Source organism: Carcharhinus amblyrhynchos, chromosome 9 (assembly GCF_965287045.1).
Source record: "Carcharhinus amblyrhynchos chromosome 9, sCarAmb.v2.hapA, whole genome shotgun sequence".
Lineage (NCBI taxonomy): Eukaryota > Metazoa > Chordata > Chondrichthyes > Carcharhiniformes > Carcharhinidae > Carcharhinus > Carcharhinus amblyrhynchos.
Genome location: NC_137332.1, coordinates 81,432,059 through 81,454,597, shown reverse-complemented (window position 1 = coordinate 81,454,597; position 22,539 = coordinate 81,432,059). Strand labels below are relative to the sequence as shown.

Genomic DNA, 22,539 nt, shown 5'->3' with positions numbered 1-22,539 from the left:
ATCTTTAATTAGAAATTGTACTCCTCCTGGAAGGCCTTTGTTTACCCAGGATTGTCTCCTCATACTGGGTGAAAGCAATGATTAAATCTTAGACTGCCAGGATTAGAGGCGGCATATGGGTCTCTAGAGAGCTACCTCTCATCTCTTATATTCTCATAAAAAGTGGCTTTGAGGTCCACTCTCTCGCACTTTTAAACCTAATTTGATATTCTGCTGAGTTTAAATCAGAAAAAAGAGCAGGGCTGGAGGGGGTGGGGTGCAGGGGAAGTATTAAACAAAAACATGTGGATCTTAATTTGGCTTTTAGCAGAGGAGTGTGAAAAGCCTTCAGCTCAGCTGTGAAGCACATGGTGTCAAGTACCACTATGTGCTTGATGCATATGGGCTAAGATTGCCCTTTTAGTCCATGGCTCCCCCCGGAATAAAGTCTACAATTTTCTAACATCAATCAATCTATTCATTCAAACAGTATTGTCCGAATACCCAGCCAGCACATGATAAATGTCAGCTGTAGGTCGGGGGTAGCACTCTTGCCCCTGAGGTCAAAGATTCTGGAGGGTTTTCCACCTCCTCCTGCCCCTCTCCCAATCCCGCGTGTTGCCTTTTCCCGTGGCAGAGGCAGCTCACCGTTAGCTGCAGTGGGATCTCTCACTCCCACCGATGCCCACGGCATTTTGTGTGGCTCACCAGACCTGCCGCAGGGGGGGAGGGGTTGCCTTTGGAGGGACCGGAAGGGCCGGAAAATTCCACCCTTGGGGTTCAAGTTCAATATACTATCGATCACCGCGTACAGCAATGACCTTGTTAAGGGAATTGCTAGTTAAACAAGTTACATTGATTGTCCTATAAATAGAGACTGCTGGAACACTTTGGAGGAAGAGCTTCTTGTAGGTTAGTAGCACTGATGAAGTGTCTTATAATAAACCAGCTTGAACCTAAAAGACTAGTCTGGATTGATCTTCTATCACAGAATAACATCAAGCCCCACTCCAAATAGAAGGAGGCCACTCGGCCCATGTCTGTGCTGGCTTCCTGCAAGGGCATCTTGCCTAGTCCCACTCTCCCACCTAATCCCTATACCACTGTGAATTATTCCTCTTTAGATAAACTTGATGATCACCATAGCGGCTATGTACTTTGGCAACAGTATGTACTATCTACAAGATGCACTCCACGGGCTCAAGCATGTATCCCATTCGAGATCTGGTGGCAGCAGGATGGGAGGTGCTACCTTTTGGATGAGACCTTAAAGGCCTTGCCTGCCTCTTGAGTTGACGTAGAAGATTCCCTCGCACTGTTTGAAGAAGATCAAGGGTGTCCTCTAAGGTGTCTTAGGTAATATTAATCCCTCAGCTAGCACCTAAAACAGATGGTCTTCTCAATATCTCATTACTGTTTGTGGGAGCTTGCTGTGCACAATTCTGTTCCTGCAGTTCCTTTATAGGGAGTGCACAGAAAAGATTCATGAGAATGGCTCCAGGGTGATTAACTTAATTTACATGGATAGATTGAAGAAGCTAATGTTGTTCTCCTGAAGAGACACGGGTTGATAGGTTTTTGATAAGCGAGGGGATTAAGGGTTATGGGGAGAAAGCAGGAATGTGGAACTGAGCCACGACAGATCAGCCATGATCTTATTAAATGGCAGGGCAGGCTCGAAGGGCTAGATGGCCTACTCCTGCTCCTATTTCTTATGTTCTTATGTTCTGATACAGGTGTTCAAAATCATGAGGGATCTGGGCAGAGTTGAAAGCAGGAAACTGTTCCCGTTGATGGACAGTCAAAAATCAAAGGGCACAGAGTTAAGTGAAAGCAACAAACAGGAAAATCTTTTACTCAACAACCTGCTAGGGTCTGGAATGTGCTGCCTGAGAACATAGTGGAATATTTTCCCTTAAGTTTTCAACCACCAAAACCGTAGAAGGTACGTCCTTGGCATTTCAGGGCATAACAACATCCATGGCAGTAACGGTCTTGCATTTGGCGTGTTAGGTGTAGGTAAGAACATAAGAACATAAGAAATAGGAGCAGAAGTAGGCCATCTAGCCCTTCGAACCTGCCCTGCCATTCAATAAGATCATGGCTGATCTGAAGTGGATCAGTTCCACTTTCCCACTTTCTCCCCATAACTCTTAATTCCCTTGTCTATCAGAACTTATCTACCCGTGACTTAAATATATTCAACGAGGTAGCCTCCACCACTTCAATGGGCAGAGAATTCCAGAGACTCACCACCCTTTGAGTGAAGAAGTTCCTCCTCAACTCCGTTCTAAACCACCCCCTCCATTATTTTGAGGCTGTGCCCTCTAGTTCTGTTTTCCTTTCTAAGTGGAAAGAATCTCTCTACCTCTACCCTATCTAGCCCCTTCATTATCTTGTAAGTCTCTATAAGATCCCCCCTCAGCCTTCTAAACTCTAACGAGTACAGGCCCAGTCTATTCAATCTCTCTTCATAGGCTAAACCCCTCATCTCCGGTATCAGCCTGGTGAACTTTCTCTGTAATCCCTCCAAGGCCAATATATCCTTTCACAAATAAGGGGACCAAAACTACACACAGTACTCCAGATGCGGCCTCACCAGTGCCTTGTACAGTTGCAGCAAGACCTTCCTGCTTTTATATTCTATCCCCCTCACTATAAAGGCCAACATCCCATTTGCCTTCTTGGTCACCTGCTGCACCTGCAGACTGGGCTTTTGCGATTCAGCACAAGGACCCCCAGGTCCCTCTGCACCGTAGCATGCTGCAGCTTTTCACCCTTTAAATAATAATCCCTCCTACTATTATTTCTACCAAAGTGGATAACCTCACATTTGCTAACATTATACTCCATCTGCCAGGTCCTCGCCCACTCACTCAGCCTATCCAGATCTCTCTGCAGACTTCCCGCGCCCTCCACGCAATTCACTTTTCCGAGGTAACTGAGTTCTGAATGATGTTCTCCAAAAAAACCTTCAGGACTCCATGGGTTTTTGCATAGATGAGGCCTGAAATGCACTTAATGCCCCCACGCTGAGACAGCCAACAGATAGCAGATTTAGTTATTCCCTGGATATTATCACGGAGAACTTTCTGGTGCAGTTTGGCACTGCCCTTCTCAAGACCTTTCCCACCTTTACCTCTACCAGACATCCCACCTGACAGCAAATTCTGGTTCAATGGAGGATTTCAATTGAATAGGAACATTATCTAAAGAGAATAATTCACATTGGTGTAGGGATAAAGTGGCATTAGGCAATATGCTCCTGCAGAAAGCCAGCACAGATATGGGCTGATTGGCCTCCTTCTACTTATAACCAATCCATGAGTCTACTATTTGATGATCACCATACTGGCTGTGCACATTGGCAATCACATGTATCATCTACAAGATGCACTGCAGGAACTCACTAAGTTTCCTTAGGCAGCACCTCCCAAAATCACAACCACTACCATGTAGAAGTACAACAGGAGCAAATGCCAGGGAACATCAATACCTGGAGTTTCCCCTGCATGTCACTCACTATCCTGAATATTCCTAAATTTCAATTTAAAAGATTCTGAGCAAAAAAGGACTCCACAATTATGTGTTGAAAAAAAAGTAAAATCCTATCATATGACAGAAATGGCATCTGTACATACACTTCCTGTCTATCACTCCCTGTCAGAAGTAATAGGCAAATTTATCCCATTCAATTAACATAATCTTTAACAAAAAAGAAAGGAAAACCAGGCAGGTGGAATGAATAAAGTAATGTCCCCAAAAGATCTACTTTTGAATAAGAATCAGAGTAGCGGATGGCATGGTGGCACAGTGGTTAGCACTGCTGCCTCACAGCTCCAGGGACCAAGGTTCAATTCCAGCCTGGGTCTCTGCCTGTGTGGAGTTTGCACATTTTCCCCGTGTCTACAAGGGTTTCCTTTCACAGTCCAAAGATGTACAGGTTAGGTGAATTGCCCCTTAGTGTCCTGGAATGGATAGGTTAGCAGGATTAGCAGGGTAAATATGTAGATTACAGAGATAAGGCCTAGGTGGGATTGTTGTTGGTGGAGACTTGATGGGCCGAATGGCCTCCTTCTGCACTTTAGGGATTCTATGATAGCTGTGGCCACAGGACTAAAGAACAGCATAATGGAAGGGGTCAGAGTGTGATTGTGGGAGGGCCATGGAAACAGGTCAGTCATTTCCTGCTGGTTTTCCTAGCCCTTGATTAGACCTCAGGAGTTGCCCAGTCTACAACTGACTTCACACAGATATGGTAATTAGATTTGTCAATCTTAAAGGGACACACCAGGTTAGTACAAGTGCAGCTCAGCAATTGAATGATAAATTTCACACATGGTAATCAGCCGCTATCTTTAGAAAACACATACTCCCAGTGTTACAGCGAAAAACAGTGTTTGGGACCCAATCCTGAACTATCCAACCCTAGGAAAAGTCAGTTCTAGTTATATATTCTTGGAGGTTTCATCATATGACCTTCCGGCTCTCATTGGCCTTTTGTCTAACAGCCAAGTCCCCCCCACCAACTTCCCCGCCCCTCCCCATTAACTAATAGACAAAACTGTGCTGAGAAAGTGATAAAAGAAACTTTTATTTGCAAGCCTCTATGATTTTTTTCCTGCAGGAGCTTACAGTAATACCCTGGCCATCAAGATGTCCAAGTACAATACTGGACCATTATACCATCAAGATTCCACACCAAGTCACGTAGGAAGATTATAGCAGAGGTGTTCAAAAGCTTGGTCAGGCAGGTATATTTTGTAGAAGGGGAGAGTGAAGGGAGGCAGCAAGGTTTAGAAAGGGTATTCCAGAGCTTGAGGCATTTGAAGGCACAATGGTCAATAGTGGAGTGATTAAAATCAGGAAGAGCGCAGAGATCTCAGAGGGTGATGGGGCTGGAGGAGGTTCCAGGAATAGAGCAGGTCGGGACCATGGAGGGATTTGAAAACAAGGATGAGAATTTTAAAGTCAATGCATTGCTTAGCCAGGTGGTAATGTAGATATGTAAGCACAGATATGATAGGGGAACGGGGCATGGTGCAAGATAAGGAACAGTGGGTAGAATCTTTTGAGTTCAAGTTGGGAGAGGTGGGAGAATGGGCAGAAGTGAATAGCAATAAGTCTTCATGAGGTCCAGCTGGGACTCTTCATGGATTGGGGTGCATTCTCCAGATCCTTCATGAATCAGTACTTCAAGGAATGATCTCTTCAAAGGCACCACAAAAGACAAAGTAAATGCCAATTCTCTTAAATCATTGCCAGGGTACCCTTTTGCATATTCTTGCCAACAATTATGCTCCCTCCGTTTGATGCATTCAATTGCATCAGCAATTATTGTAGAAAGAGGTGAGGCTTATTCTTTGTCAAAGTAAGGGATGGGTGTGCCAGGAAAGTGGGAATTTCCAGTGCTCTGAGGCACCAACTTCCAACAGCGCTACGTTAAAACATCCAGAATAGTTGGATCAATGCCTACCTTCAAGTACTTGCTGCAGTTGCAAGAAAAAAAGACTTGCATTTATATGGAGTCTTTCACCAGCTCAGGATGTTGCAAAGTGCTTTACAGCCAATGAAATACTTATTTAATGGCATTGTTCATAATGCAGCAGCCAATTTATGTACACCGGCAAGCACAGTAAACTTCCCCAAACATCGTGACCAGAAAATCTGTTTTTATGATGTTGATGGAGGAATGAATACTGAGCAGAGCATAAGACAGAACTCCACTGTTCTCAAAAGAATCCCCACCTGAGGGTGCAGACAGAGCCTCAGTTTAATGCCTCAGTCGAAGATCAGCACCAGAAGCAGTGCAGCTCTCCTTCAGTAGTGCACTGGAGTGTCAGCCTCAATTGTGTGCTCAAATCTGTAAAGTGAGACTCAAACCCACAATCTTTTGATTCAGAAGGGAGAGTGCCACTCACTGAGACAGACCATTAGCAAACTGTATCCATCTAATACATCCACAGGAGGTCCCAACTCAGGTACCAACCAGGAAGCTCCAACAATGTGCAATGTCCTCCAGGTTTATATTCTCTAGCCATCCCTGTGGTCTTTGTGAGCTCAAAACTATTCCTAATTATAGGCACTATTTCTTCTGTAGACCTCAATACTCAGGAGGAACTGGACAAAAATATGTTTCACTCAGACTTCTTCCAGCAGGCTAGTCCAAACACGACGCGAGCTTTCCTGAACCTTGTAGCAGTAGCAATGACTCGAAAATGGAGTCAAAAGATTTTGGTCAATGGCATCTGAGGGAGATAGACAGAAAGATGGCTTTACCCAGTTAGCAATGTTGAGATTAATACCTGTTCCCCTCCACACTCTCTACCCCCCCACCCCCATAACCCCCTTCCATCCCCAATCCCCACCTCTTTGCTGCTCTCTGTCAGAGGAGGAGCTGGTTGAGGTTCAAGCTGGACGTTGCTTACCTGAGTCTGAGGCAGCCGGGCTGACCAGGCTCAGTAACTCCCGTTCCTTCTCATAGTCACTCTTGCACAACAGCTGACCCTCCTTCAGCACAAACTCATCTCCTTTCTGGAGTTGCCGTTCGCACACACAGCAGCAGAAGCAGGGCAGGTGGTAGACGCTCTTCTGTGCCCGCATGACAAACTCGGTGGGGGCGATGGCCTCCAAGCAGCCGCTGCACTTGGCTGCGAAAAGCCTGTGGACATAAGAATAAAGAGCCGGTTGAGTGTGGGTCCATTTCGCATGATCACAGCCCTTCATATTGCCACATGTTTTGCTTTTCATTTTTGCTGCTTTTATCATCTCTCTTTTCTTTTTAAGGTCTTCCCTTACCTCACTAACCTTCCCATGACTCCAACTTCCTCTTAGCTCTTCACGGAGCTGCTGGGAGGTGTACCAGACCTGGCCCAAAAGCCACAAAAGAAAACGGTGGGGTTTCCATCAATATCAACAACTTGAACAAAGAATTTGTGACCCATCAGCCCCACACGTGCTGACAATCTGTATCTAGGTGCGTAGTCAGCACGTTTGACCTGATATTTGCGGGCCTGTGCTTACGGTGAACAGAAAAATCCCAGGGCACATAAAACAGACAACTGATCTGCTATATCTGAATGTGAAAATCTACACACAAAATTACCAATACACTTCTATAGTAGACAGCAATTTAACAATCAGGGTTAGCAGTAACAATTTTAACACAATACTGTAACACTTCCATTTCACTCAGTGTAACGAGAAGACATAGACCCATTTTCAAACTGACACTAAGCTGATTTTGAGACCTGTTGGTCAGCTTTTTCCAATTTCGTAGGTTGACTTGAATCATTGTATCCAGTCTCTTGGTTTTCTGAGGGAAGCAACCCATCAGAGGGATAGCAGCCTGGGCAATAAATGCTCTCCACCACAAAAGGCAATGGAACTAAACTCCAGCAGATGCATCCAAACTTTCAATACAGGAAAATCAACTGTGACCAGGTGACCCATTCACCCTACCGGGTATCTGCAGCAGCCTATGTCTTTCCATGTGACCCGGGATCCTGTTCTGAGTAAATGTGGTTACATAAACCCTGTTATCACACCTTGCTAACACAGATCACACTGAAGCACCTACCCCATTCAGCACATTACTCTGCTCCTAAAGAGAATGCTTTTGTTTCTTTATTGCCCCATCTGCGGTTATTCTCCTCCAAACCAGTAAGAATGCAGGTCTGCTTTACAAAACAGATGTTCCATGTGATCCCAGGATTACAGGCTGTAAGTGCACAATAGCTAAACCTTAAGGCTCAAGATTAGCACGGCTATGAGATAGATTTCTATCGACAGCAGTTAACTCATATTCCCTGCCCTCAAGCACATGACCAGCCAAATACATTGCTAAGAAAGATTTTTTTCATTCATTGGAACACTAAACCAGATAGATCCAATGTGATTAGGGCTGAACTACAATTTATGCAGTTATCTGATCTCAGCAAGTGGGGACTAGGAAGCAGGGTGGAAAGTCAGCCATCATTCCGACTCCCAGTGGCTCTTACATAAAACCATGTGGAAATTGTGTATTTGTGGAAAGGGGGTAAGAAGGGAGAAAGAAGGGGAAGAAGAGGAGAAAGAAGGGGGAAGAAGGGTGGAAATTAGGGCAGAGGGGTTGGATGAATCAGGATCATCTGTGATGACTGCTGCGGGAGAATGGCGTGACGACACTTTGAGAACAGTGGACTAGCCATGGAAATGAGGCTCTGGATAGAGTCCATGCCTCAGGGAAAGTGGGGGGGGAGAGAAACTGGGCAAACTAATCACAAAGTTGGGATTAAACAAAGATGGGATTGAAAGTTTCCCAGCTAAATCCTTTGTATCCTATATGATAGTCCCAGTGCTGTGGGACCAGGGATGCCACTTGTGGAGCAGGGCTGTAGCTTATAGTTTTTAATCTTGGAACCAGGAAGACATTTCACCAATCTTAACCTCTCTTACCTCCCCCAGGAAATGAGGTAGCCTTTACAACAATGCAACAGGCCCACAATCAACCTGATGACTAGGCCTCTCCCTGTTCTATACATTCCCAGTTACTATTCCAGAGTTTCATGTGCCCAGTTTGGAAACAGAAGCAATAGAAAACATTTGGGAATTCAGAACCAAAAAGTTCAAGCTTGGTTTTAACATGCTTGCCATAAGTTTAAAATCATTTCTAATTCCTTTTCTAATTACAGAGATAGATAACAGCTTTTGATTTTAAGTTAAAAGAACTTCCTCTCAATAACTGACTGATTGATGCCAAATTTTTACAGGTGGATCAATATTTTTCAATACCTAATTATTATTTTGCTGCTGATTGCATAGGCATCATGAATTTTATTCCGTTATTCGCCTACAGGCAGTATTATTCATATTTTATTGCCTAGCCTTTTTAATCAAACATATGAGATGGTCACATAAACAATAATAAATATCTCCAACATCAATAGATTGTACAGAGAGCAAGCATTAGTCGCAACAAAGTTCATGTGTACCTCAGAGCCAGCTCATAGCACACAATGGGAAAGAGGATTGATTCACTCCAGTCTGATATTGTTCAATCCAGCATCTCAGTGTATATGTACAGTACACAAACTATTCACTCCTGTCTGATACTGTACAGACTGTGTGTGTCTCAGTGTCAGCTCCTGTACATTTACAATATACACTGGGTAAAGGGAATGGTTCACTCCTGTCTGATACTGTACGGACTGTGTGTGTCTCAGTGTCAGCTCCTGTACATTTACAATACACACTGGGTAAAGGGAATGATTCACTCCTGTCTGATACTGTACGGACTGTGTGTGTCTCAGTGTCAGCTCCTGTACATTTACAATACACACTGGGTAAAGGGAATGGTTCACTCCTGTCTGATACTGTACGGACTGTGTGTGTCTCAGTGTCAGCTCCTGTACATTTACAATACACTCAGGGCAAAGGGGAACAATTCACTCTCATTTGCTTCAAAGTCTATAAATGCTAAGGAGCAGGACAACTTGAACTCTTCTTACTTGTTGCCCTGGGAATCCAGTGTACCTCCTCCCATACCCATCCGGTGGGGTGTGTATGTGTTTAGTCTGTGCCATGTGGTGATGCCCCAGGTTTCTAGCTCCTGAAAACGGGTCCCTCTCCCGCTGTGGTGAATGTCAGTCTGATTTAAATTTGAGGAGACAGACAGGAGAAAATGAAGCCTCACACAGTCCCCGCTCGCCCAACATGTGTTATTAGCAGCATCACCATGGAGACGGCAAACCCAGTTTAATAAAAAGAAAATATGCTTGTGCAGACCTACGCCCCCTCCCCCCCCAACTTTAATCTGTTTAATCGACCCTCGCTAATCTGTTTAAGAAGCTGCTGCATAATCTGCAGCATTGTTAAATAAGCAAGTGTGGAATTTCTACCACAACTCAAAGCTTAGCAACAGAGTGGGGGAAGGGAGCGTGACAATATTTAAACATCTAATTAATGAAACATGGCTAGCAATCAATCATCTCAAATCTAGTATGGGATTACAGTTTGGGTTTTTGATAACTAAGGAAGGGATGTGGTAGTGGTTGGAGTTGGTGGGGCAGAGTGAGTGAGCAGTGATTTAGATAGGGGAGCAGGGAGACTATATGGCCAACTATTGCATATTTAACTGTCAAATAATTCAGGATTTCAGCTGATGTTGAGCTTCCTTTACACTTCCACAATGTGAAGTGAAACAGCCAAGGTCTTATAGTACTGAGGTTCAGCCAGATCTCCCGAGTGGCTCCTTCTGTGTCACCAGCGGGCATCTCTGCAACGATGACATGAGAGTAGGTGGGTACCAGTCACGATTGCCACCTTTCCAACCTCACTTCCATAGTAGTCGTGAGAATGCCACATTCCCAAGCGTTCAGTGGGTGCATGCATTGTCAAGTGTAAGTTTACACAATACACAGTCTTACAGTTGCTGAATGAGGCTATTGAGCCTATTCTCCACAGTCCAGCTCGGTACAAGAACTATCCAACTAATCCCACTCTCTCCCCATATCCTTGCAAATCTTAACCAAAGCCATTTTGAAACCAACTTTTCAGACGGTGTATTTCAGATTATAACAATAGTATCCCAGCTAGGTTAGTTATAGGCATGCTGCTACAGGTGATGAATGGGGCTGGGTGAGGGGGAATCAAGCTCCTGTTTGATATCCTGTCACCCTGCAGATAGAACGTTTTACTATTCCTTCACACATTGTGGACGTTGCTGGCTAGGTCAGCATCATTTACTTCCCATTGCGAATTGCCCTTGAGAAGGTGGTGAGCTGCCTTCTTGAACCGCTGCAGTCCATTTGGTACACCTACAATGCTGTTAGAGGGAGATTGTCAGGGTTTTGATCTAGCAACAGTCAAGGAACGGAGAGATATTTCCAAGACAGGATGGCGAGTGACTTGGCGTGGAAACTTTCAGGTGATTGTATTTCCATGTGTCTGCTGCCCTTGTTCTTCTAGATGGTAGAGGGCACAGGTTTTTGAAGGTTCTGTTGATGGAGCCTTGGTGAATTGCTTTGGGGAATCGGGACATGAGATATTCTTCAGAATTCCCAGCCTCTGACCTGCTCTTGTAGCCACATTATTTTTATAGCTCGTCTATTTCAGTTTCTGATCATTGGTAACTCCCAGGATAAGGGCAATGGGAGATTCATTGATATGGAATGTGCAGAAAATGTTAAGATTCACTTTTGTTGGAGATGATCATTGCCTGGCACTTGTGTGACACTAATGTTAATTGCCTAAGCCAGATTAGTGTTATGGTCTTGCTGCATTTGGACACAGATTGCTTCAGTATCTGAGTGACATAAATGGTGCTGGCCATTGCTCAATCATCAGCGAATATTCCCACTTCTGACCTTACGACGGAGGGAAGGTCATGGATGCTCAGTTTGGAGTTTTGAAATCTGTTTGAAACCTATCCCATTGAATACTGTTGTCTGTCCTGCCGGTGGGACAGGATGCACCAAGGAATGGTGATAGTGTCTGTAATTTATGATTTATTGAGTATGACTATGCCAGGCTGTTTCTTGACTAATCTATGGAACACCTCTACTAGTTTTGGCACAAGCCCCCAGATGGGTGGTAGAACGGGGACACATGAATGTAAGAGATTTATGTCAGAGGGCAAGATAATCTCTTTTACAGAAAGCAAAGCTCTGGAATTCACCACCCAAGTTAGAGAGTTGTATCTATGAATAAAAGATTAAAGACTTGCCATTTATATCGAGCGTTCCACAACTGCCAGATAACAAAGTGCTTTACAGCTAATGAAGTATGGGGACGGGGCGGAGATGGTGGGTTAGTCATTCAATAGATTAATAATCCAGAGGCCTAGGTTAATGCTCTCGGGGACACAGGTTCAAATCCCACTTCAGCAACTGATGGAATTTAAATTCAATGTATAAATCTGGAATTAAAAGCTAGTTGCAGTAACAGTGACCATGAAACAATGGTCATAAAAACCTATCTGGAAATCTACCATCTTTACCAGGTCTGGCTGATATGTGACTCTAGACCCACAGCAAGGTGGTTGACTTTGAAATGTCCCAGCAAGCCCCTCAGTACAAGGGCGATTGGGGATGGCTAACAAATGCTGGTCTTCCCAGCTATGCCCTGTGAAAGAATAATAGTGCTGTAATGCAGGAAACACAGCAATTTGCACACAGCAAACTCCCACAAACAGCAATGTGATAACAACCAGATGATCTGCTTTTGTAGTGTTGATTGAAGAATAAATATTGGCCAGGACACAGAGGATAACCTTGTCATAGGCTCTTTTACATCTACCAGAGCAGGCAAAGTTAATGCCTCATCTGAAAAGCAGCACCTATGGCAGTACAGCACCCCTTCAGCTGGGGTACCAGCCTTGATCTTTACACTCAAGTTCTTGTGTAGGATACCCAACTGGTGAGGCAGGTAGTTGAAGGAAAGAGATTATTTCTTTGTTCCACGTGTGCATAGTCAAAGAACCAGGCAATAGCTTAGTCACTTTGGCCAGATAGGACTCTTTATGTTTAGTTAGCAGTCTCTCCTTGAAGATGTGAGTAACTGTGCAGACTGCACCATAACCTAAGTAATCTTGGTGATCCCACAAATGCTACGTAGCTGCACAGAAGCCTTGGCCAGTCCAGGAACTGGGTCCAGGGAAGGGCCCATGGGAAACCAAAGCTGGGTTGATGAGCTACGAGGAGAAAGGGGTTATTGTCTCCTGCCAATCTTCCTGACTCAGGTCCTCAGCTGTTACTTCTTGGCATAGGCTGTCATGCTGGTGGGCTGAGAATCCACTGAATAAGGGCAAACATGGGTTGGAGTAGACCTTCACCAGCAGCTTGCCCGATGTGCAGGGCTGCGAAGGAGGAGCAGTTACTCAGAACTGGAGCCGAGTTGGTCCCAGGGTACCTGTGATAATGCAGATCTGAGTTTGGTCTCAGCAGATTGGCACTGTACTGGGCTGCAGTATTCTGCAGTTGAGTACATGACAGCAAGAGCCGAAATCTATTGGATCTTGGGCTGTGATCCCCATGATTTATTGTCCGATTTACTGAGGAAGGTGTTGTATTTTAATTTTAAAACAGGAGGTGATAAAGGCATATGCTGTCCATGTGAAGGATAAATAGTTATCATGTCATTCCTTTGTAGTTCTATGTAAGTAGAAAACAAAAAACCCAAAAGATTTTGTTATTGCAAATAACCCAGTATAACATGGTAAAAGATTAAAGCACAGGTTAACATTCCCAGGAAATTGAGAAAAGAAAACAATTAATCTGGAATGGGCTGGACAAACTCCCAAAATCAGATTAGCTGCAACAGATGGATTGAACTCTAGTTTCACAGTGAATAAGGAAAGCAGCTGAAAGGCTGCATAGTACACAGGACAGCATGGTACACAGGACAGCATGGTACACAGGACAACATGGTACACAGGACAGCATAGTACACAGTACAGCATGGTACACAGTACAGCATGGTACACAGAACAACATGGTACACAGCACAATATGGTACACTGGACAGCACGGTATACAGGACAACATGGTACACAGGACAACATGGTACACCGGACAACATGGTGCTCAGGACAGCATAGTACACAGGACAATACGATACACAGGACAACATGGTACACAGGACATCATAGTACACAGGACAGCATGGTACACAGGACAACACTGTACACAGGATAGCATGGTACATAGGACAACATGATACACAAGACAGCATAGTACACAGAATAGCAAGGTACATGGGACAACATGATACACAGGACACCATGGTACACAGACCAGCACAATACATGGGACAGCACAACACACGGGACAGCATGGTACACAGGACAGCACAGTACACAGGACAGCATGGTACACAGGAGAACGTGGTACAAGGACAACATGGTACACAATATAAAGACACCTCCAGCGAGGATGGACATTAGCCTGCATCAAGCAGAACTTTCAACTTTACACTTTAAACTTCCCCAGCTCTACTGCATCAACTTCCCCACTATTGCTAAGTTATCTGACTCCCAAATGAGCAGGAATGTCCTCCAGTTAAGTACTGGGAAAACCAAAACCATTGCTTTCGAAACTACTGCAAACCCAGTTCCTCCCAACTCCCTCTTACTCCTTGGTGTTGAGTCGATGGGCAGAATTTTCCACTCTCTGCACAGAATGCTCGCTGAGGTGAGAAAACCGATGTGTAGCTCACAGGCTGCAACAGATGGCTTTTCTCTCCAAATAATCTGTGCAGAACAAATCTGGGAGGTGTGGTCTGCGCAGTCTTGCTGGTAGGAAGGACCAGAAAGAGCTGGCTATCGGGAATCCCGAATCGGGGTGCTGTTTTTAAAGGATGCATCGATCTCAGATTGGCAACACAAGAAGCCCCCATGCACATGGTAACCCCATTAAATGGACAGAGTGATGCCCCCCTCCTCCACCACCACAACCACTACACAAGCACAAGGAGAACCCCCACTCCCCCCCACCCCTCCCCACCAAAGCCAACAATAGTAAAGCTCCATACATCAAACATGCCTAGGACAGGTACAGTATAAGGTTACATACAGAGTTAAGTTCCCTCTGCAATGTCCCATCAAACACTCCCAGGACAGGTACAGCACGTGGTTAGATGCAGACACTGTACTCTTGGTCAAAAAGCCTTCCCACACTCTTTGTATAAAATTGAAAAGTATCTCCTTCGGTGGTGAGGTTAGGGGCACCATTGGTGTCCAGGGAACTGCACAAAGAGGAGAGGCATGAAAGTTAAGGGGGGGATAAGCCTCTGTTCCAACACTGCCTCTGCCTAACAGTTCTTAAACAGAACATGCTAGGACCATAGAGGATTGACAGGCAGCCACCTTTGAAGATAAGAGGCACTCAGTGCGTTGCAGGAATGCAATCGTCTTGAAGTACTCTCTCTGTGTAGCTAGTTGTCATTGCAAGGATGGAGTGCTTCAGCGTAGTTTACTCTTCGGATTAAGGGTCTCTCGAGTAGATTACACCAAGGTTCAATAGTTTTAATATGTTGGAGTGTGAGGTAGGTACACAGAGTCAGCTCGGCTCCAGCAGCCTGTTCTCACTCTCAGTTGTCACACTCTTGAATGCATTAGTAATTGAGCTCTGGTCCCAGGAGGCCTGCCCCTCAAACTTTAATCAATTCCATTCCTTCCTCTTTAGGGAAAAATACGTAGATGTCCCACAAAGTGGTGGGGCAAATTAGCTGAGTGCAATAGGCCTCAAGGTAGAACTTGTTCTAAAGTGAGAACAGGTTGCAAAATAGAGGAAATGATCTGTTGGAGAGCCTGGAATTCTCAAAAACTCCACTCTGTACCTAATCCCATGCTGAACCTGTCCTGTGAGGGTTCAGTGGTGTAGAAGCTGCTTTACACTTTATCTGACCTAACTTACACCTAATTTCAGAGTCCTCAGTTTTGACTCTAGGTACTTGAAATGATAAATGGGCTGTTTGAAAACTGCTACATTGTGCAGTGAATAAATTGTGCTGTAAATAATATTTCTTTTTCCACCCATCTTAGAAAATGTCTGTAAAGGTGTTTATCACCCTCAAGCACTGGCATTTAGAGAGAAAATCCAAAGCTGGTGCTTTCTTACTCTCACCTGCAGAATGCATTAGATGTAACCATAGTAACCGACCTCCCACTAGGCGCTGCTAAGCATTCTGAAAAAAAAATCAGCTGCACAATAAAACAGTTATAATCAGAAAGGCAAAACAGCAGCTCACCTCAACAGTACTGAACAGTACTGTCAGGAAGGGACTGGTTCAATTTGCCCTTTGGGCCAATGTAGCTGGTCTCTAAGATAGTCATGATGTGGAGATGCTGGCGTTGGACTGGGGTAAACACAGTAAGAAGTCTCACAACACCAGGTTAAAGTCCAATATGTTTATTTGGTAGCAAAAGCTGTTGGACTATAACCTGGTGTTGTGAGACTTCTTACTCAAAGATAGCAACAGTAATGTGGGTTTACAGTAGGGCCTGACTTCTTTGGGTAAAGGTAGAGGGAACAATGTCAGACAGCATTCTCCTAAACCCGTTTTTGATGCAGTGAACCCTCATTCCGTCCTCAACCCTGGCAAGTACTCTTACATGAATTGGAATCCAGCTGTTAAATATCCCCATGTCACCTATAATTCACGTATTTGGACAGCAAGGTGTGATGTGTTCTCTGGATGTGCTTGGTAGGAGAGTGTAGAGCTGCCTTCAGCTGCCTAGTCCTAAGCTCTGGAATCCCCACTCCAAGCATCTTGACCTTTGTCTCCACCTTTAAGATGCTCTTTAAAACTTTACCAAGCTTCTGGGATCACCTGCCCTAATATCTTCTTATGTGGCTCAGTGTCAAATTCATTTTGATGATGCTCTTGTGAAGTTCCTTAGAACTTATTATGTTAAACATACTACATAAATGCGAGTTGCTGCTGTTGATTTTGTGCATAGTAAAACTATTCTACATGCCACCCACACAGAGACCAACATAACATTTCTCAAAGAAGGCAAATGTCATCACTTTCATATTGCTGTTACAAGGTGAAGTATGCTCTTCCTTTGATTACACTGGCATCTTTGGATGTCTTAGCGAGGCTTAAGTCATGTACTAGAAGCCAAACTTGTTCCCTTGGACTCAGTTCAATTCAATGTGTTGTCATTGTATAATGCACAAATACAAATACAACAAAAAGTAAGCTTGCAGGCTGCCAAGATACAAAAAAATGCAAAAATAGTCATTATAAAGTAGTGCCAATAGTCATTAAGTGTATTCATGGATATTGCACAATGCCTATCGCCTGGGAATGTGTTAAAGGAGGGAGTTCAGACGGGTAACAGCTCTGGGGAAGACTGTTGGGGAACCCACAATCCTATTGACCTCTACATATCAGGAGCAGAATGCAAGCATTCATTTGACACCTAGCACTCACCATCCCCCCAACATAGGGGCCAGGAACACCCCACGCAAGCATTGATAAAGCAGCAGTTTCTTCATTTGAGCAATGGAAGGATGGAATTGAGGGCATTATCACTGGCACCTCACACTGCATGAGCCCCTCACATCTGAAAGAACTGGCTGGTCCTATCATCTTATTGCTGCAAGCCAGCATTGAGCAGTGTGGACACAAGCCACCTGCCCACCTGCCATTCCAAACTGAGGCAAGCAGTGTCAGCCAGGGGGCTGAGATGTTTGACCTGCTCACTTTCCCTTTGAATCATTTCAGCACAGCACACAGATGCTTTATACCTCCTACTGCTTAGCTGCTGTAGCCTTAGGTGCTCCGACACTAGCTCCCATACAAAGACAATGTGCTTGTCCATTTGGTAATTCCTTGAATAGTACTGTTGTGCTGTTTAAGAGCTGTTGGCAGTTTTAACAGGATTATCTCCTTTGCGTTCTGCCCCCAGAGGCTATTTTAGCACATTATTAAAGACTATAATTGCTAGTTTCTCAGGGCACAGCATACACCCACCCCAAACACACACCCCACCCCCCCAACCCTCACACCGAAACTCCCCTTTTGCTGGCTTACTGGAGGAGACATGTGTCCACAGCCCAAAAATCACAACATGTCAGAAATGTTGACTTTCACTGATACTATTCCAGATCATTGCAGACATTTAATACCAATTTAAAACACTATAAATCGATATATTCTTTTCAAATATTCTAGCCTCTGGCATCACTGAGAATGCTTCTATTTTTGTGACATTCTGGGGACCGTTTCCACCTTCAGGATGCAGATCAAGTAGGCTGGATAGTGGTGAAAGGGAACATTACCTCCTGTTTAACCCAATGACAACCACAGAATCCCTACAGTGCAGAAGGAGGCCATTCAGCCCATCAAGTCTGCACTGATACTCAAAAAGAGATCCCAATGTGGGAAAACGTGCAGACTCCACACAGACAGTGACCCAAGCCAGGATTTGAACCCAGGTCCCTGGCGCTGTGAGGCAGCAGTGCCTAACCACAGTGCCACTGTATTACCCAATCATGTTGTTACATGTCCCCAACTCACATTTTGAAGAAATATCTTGTATTCAATTAAACAGATATAGAGGGAGTTCATTAAGCCAGTGCTTCCAGCCTGAAAAAATAGGCAAAGGGAATATGGGTCAGAGGCAAGAGCTAGAAGACTACAAGCATCAATTCTCCAACCAGCTCCTGTTATGTTTCATTCAGTCAATAGAACAGAATATTTATTTATTAGTGTCAAAAGTAGGCTTACATTATTAAACTATAAAGAGTGCAGAAAAGATTTACTAGGATGCTACTGGGACTTGATGGTTTGAGTTATAAGGAGAAGCTGGATAGACTGGGACCCTTTTTCCCTGGAACGTAGGAGACTTTGAGGTGATCTTAAGGAGGTCTATAAAATAATGAAGGGTACAGGTTAATTAGATAGCATCTTTTCCCACACGTAGCAATGCCTAACCATTAGTTTTCTGACTTGCAAACTAACTGAGCAGATTTAGCCATTCCACAGAAGGAAGTCATTGAGCGGATGCACAGCCAGTGGGGATGTTGAGATTGAGATTGAGATATTGGCATCTAGACGGCAGGAAAGCCACAAATGGCATGAAATAAGCAGGCCAACTTTCCTTATGATCTTTGCAGCGCTCCCACCATTGATAATTCTGAGGATTGACAGTTACAGAATCATACAGTGCAGAAAGAGGCCATTCAGCCCATCGAGCCTGCACCAACCACAATCCCACCCAGGCCCTATCCCCACATATTTACCCACTAATCCCTCTCTAACCTATGCATCCTGGGACACTGAGGGTCCATTTAGCCTGGCCAACCAGCATAGCCTGCACATCTTTGGACTTTGGGAGGAGCATCCAGAGGAAACCCACACAGACACAGGGAGAATGTGCACACAGACAGTCACCTGAGGAGGGATTCGAACCCAGGTCCCTGGAGCTGTGAAGCAGCAGTGTTAACCACTGTGCTACCGTGCTGCCCTCGCTATCCCACAATGCAGGCTGGAGCATGTTAGTTCCACCATACTTGGCGTGCAGATAGAACGGGGTGTGCCTGTAATGCCTACTTGCACCACAGCCACATTCCCATTGAGTGGGGGTGATGAGGGGAGGGGCAGGGGGGGGGTGATGGGAGGGGTGATTACCATTTGAAGGCAGCAGCATCTGCAGAATTCTGCCCACATCAAAATTCAGTATCTTTAGGAGAGGGGGAGAGACCAATACATGCAATGGCTGAGTTAGTAATGCTGTCATTCCGAGAGTGATAGGTTCAAGTCCCAGTCCGGAGATTTAAATATATAATCCAGACTGACATGTCAGTGCGGTATTGAGGGAGAGCAATGCCACTGCCATAAATGCCAGCTTTCAGATGAGGATATATCCACTCTCTCAAGATATAGGAATATAGTCATGTATATACAGAGCTGCAGGTGGCACTATATTAGCAAGTTGTCTAGATAGAGGAAGGATGTTAAAATAGGCACTGACAGAATAAGCAAATGGGCAAAATTGTGTCTGATGGAGTTCACCTTGGGGAAGTGTAAAGTTATCCCATTTATATATTTTCTTAATGGGAAGATCCAGGAGCTGTGGTGGAGGAAAGGCTGTCCATATGCAAATCATTAAGAGACAGAGTGGACAAGTACAAAAAGTAATCCAGGTGGTGATTGGAATGTCAACCTTTGTCTCAGAGGGACTTGAATGCCCCAGCTGGAGTACCACATTAATCTGAGTGTCCTGAGGGTACATTGGCCTGGAATACATGGCCCCATCCAGCCTCGGAATCTCCCAGTCCTGTTGAAAGTCTCTTGGCTGGATGTGGCAGGTCGTGCCACAGAAGGATCAATGCCTCCAGTCATCGCTGGAGCTTAAAAGAGTTAAATTATGAGGACAGGTTGAATAAACTTGGATTGGATTCCCTTGAGTTTAGACGGTGCTTGGGGATCTAACAAGGTCTTTAAAATGATGAAGGGATCAAACAGGGTTGATACAGAGGAACAATTTTCCTCCACAGAAGGCTGTGGGCACTGGATGTCCACTGAGATCCTCCAAACTGAGATCAATAAAACTCAGGTTCAACAAACCTATCAAGGGATATGAAGAAAAGGTGTGTAAATGGATAGCAGATGATGATCTATGTTAACTTGTTCAAGGAACCAAATGGCCCTTTAATGTTGTTATGTTTGCCTGTAAAAGATTGCCTGGCACTATTCGAAAAACAGTGTCATGGACAAGATTTCATCCAAGATCTCCAGATCAGTCTATTTCCCGACTGTTCATTGGATCTTGCAGTGGACAAACTGGCTGCAGCATTTTCTATTTTTTAACAGTGATTGCATAACAGACGTTTTTAGTTGGCTATGAAGTTCTTTGGCATGTCCTGAGCTCATGGAAGGTATTAATGAAATGTAAGTTCTTTCTGCGCACTGTTAGAATTATGCCTGCTCTTTTTATTTTCTCCAGAGATGGCCCCACAACCTCTCTGAAAAACAAAATGACAAGAATGCCTGTGGTTCTTAACTTGCTCCAGAGGTGGCGATGACACCATTTGCAACAGAGCTAGAAAAACACCACCGTCTCCAACTAACCAGGAACAATTTCACAGAGCAATAAAATTATTCAATAAAAACAAGCACTCAGAAATTTCATTCTCCTGAAAGTAAAAATTAATTGAAAGATGAGGTATTTTTACATTTGGCCATATTTCACGGACTAAGCTGACATTCTTAACTCCACTTTCTGTTCACTCTGGGCACCGTGGTTAGTACTGTTGCCTGACAGCACCAGGGACCCGGGTTCGATTCCTGGCTTGGGTCACTGTCTGTGCAGAATTTGCACCTTCTCCCCGTGTCTGGGTGGGTTTCCTCCAGGTACTCCGGTTTCTTCCCACAGCCAGAAAGACGTGGTGGTTTTAGCATTGGCCATGCTAAATTCTCCCTCAGTGTACCCAAACAGATGCCAGAGAGTGGCAACTAGGGGATTTTCACAGTAATTTCATTGCATTGTTAATGTAAGCCTACTTGGGACACTAATAAATAAACTTGAAACTTAAGATGACTCAGTAATTCCATCAAGTCAAGGTGTTCAATTTAAGTGACATGAACATCAGTGACTGATTCCTGGTTATCACTCTCACACCAGCTAACCTATAGAAAACCCAACAGATTTAACTGAATCATGCAGTAGAGAAGGAGGCCATTTGTTCTATCATGTGTGTGCTAGCTCTCTGAAAGACCTATTCGATAAGTACAGCTCTCCTGGTCTTTCCCCCTTTAGTGTTACCCCTTTCAGTCTCTGGTCAAAATGGTAACCCCCAAGATGTTGATAGTGGTGGATTCAGTGATGTCAAAGCCATTAAATGTCACGGGGCAGTGGTTAGATCCTCTCTTGTTGGAGATGGTCAATGCCTGACAATCTCTTTTTGAAAGTTATTGAAATAGTCCGTGTCCATTCGCAGAAAGACCTGGAAAATATTAACACTTGGACTGATAAGTAGTAAGTAACATTTTCACCATACAAATGTCAGGCAATGACCATCTCCAACAAGAGAGGGTCTAACTGTTTCCCCATGACATTCAAAGGTTTTGACATCATGAATCCCCCACTATCAACATCCTGGAGGTTAACATTTTGCCCACAGGCTGAACTGGACCAATCATATAAATACCATGGCTGCAAGAGCAGGTCAGAGACTAGGAATCCTGTATAGAGTAACTCACATCCTAACCACTACCCTCCCGCCCCCACCGCGCTCACCCCCCCCCCCCCGCCCCCAACACACACATACAAAGTCTATCTACCATCTAAAAGGCACAAGTTAGGAGTGTGATGGAATACTCTCCACTTACCTGGACAAGTGCAGCTCCAATAACACTCGAGACCTCAACACCATCCAGGACAAAGCAACCCGCTTGGTTGGCACTTCATCCTCCAGCTTCAACATTCACTACCTCCATCACCAATGCACAGTAGCAGCTGTGTGCACCATCTACAAGATGCACTGTGGCAACTCACCAAGGCTCCTTCAACAACACATTCCAAACCCAGGACCACTACAATCTAGAAGGACAAGGACAGCAGATACACCACTGCAATTTCCCTTTCGAGTCTCTCACCATTCTGACTTCGAAATATATCACTGTTCCTTCACTGTTGCAGGGTCAAAACCATGGAACTTCTTTCCTAACAGCACGTGGGTGTATCTATACTACACGTACTGTAGCGGTTCAAGGCAACAGCTCACCACCACCTTTGCTGGCCCAGACACCAATGTCCACATCCCATGACTGGAGAAGAGAAAATTTCCTTCCACACCACCCCGCCCCCACCCCTACTCTTGCTGACCATACATTCCAGATCAAAAATACATTCTTGAATGTCCCTCTGGATCTTTTACTTACGACCTAGAAATGTGTCCTCTGGTTACCAACCCTTCTGCCACTGGAAATAGTAACCCCATTTATTTATCAAAACACTGCAAATTACATTTCTCCTTAATCCCAACTTCAGTTTCTTAGTCCTCTCTCCATTTAACTGGGTTCAAAACCTCTTCTCAAGGCATCATTAAATCCTCCAAATAATTCTTT

General features: G+C 44.5%; 1 protein-coding gene across 1 annotated transcript in view; it reads right to left on the bottom strand.

The window, feature by feature from the left end:
- Positions 1-22,539, bottom strand: part of LOC145348422 (LIM homeobox transcription factor 1-alpha-like) — a 250,164-nt gene that overhangs the window by 26,475 nt on the left and 201,150 nt on the right. The window contains exon 4 of the mRNA XM_080196636.1: positions 6,408-6,640. Within this exon, the coding sequence (XP_080052762.1) occupies positions 6,408-6,640 (233 nt within the window). The remainder of the gene's footprint in view (positions 1-6,407; positions 6,641-22,539) is intronic.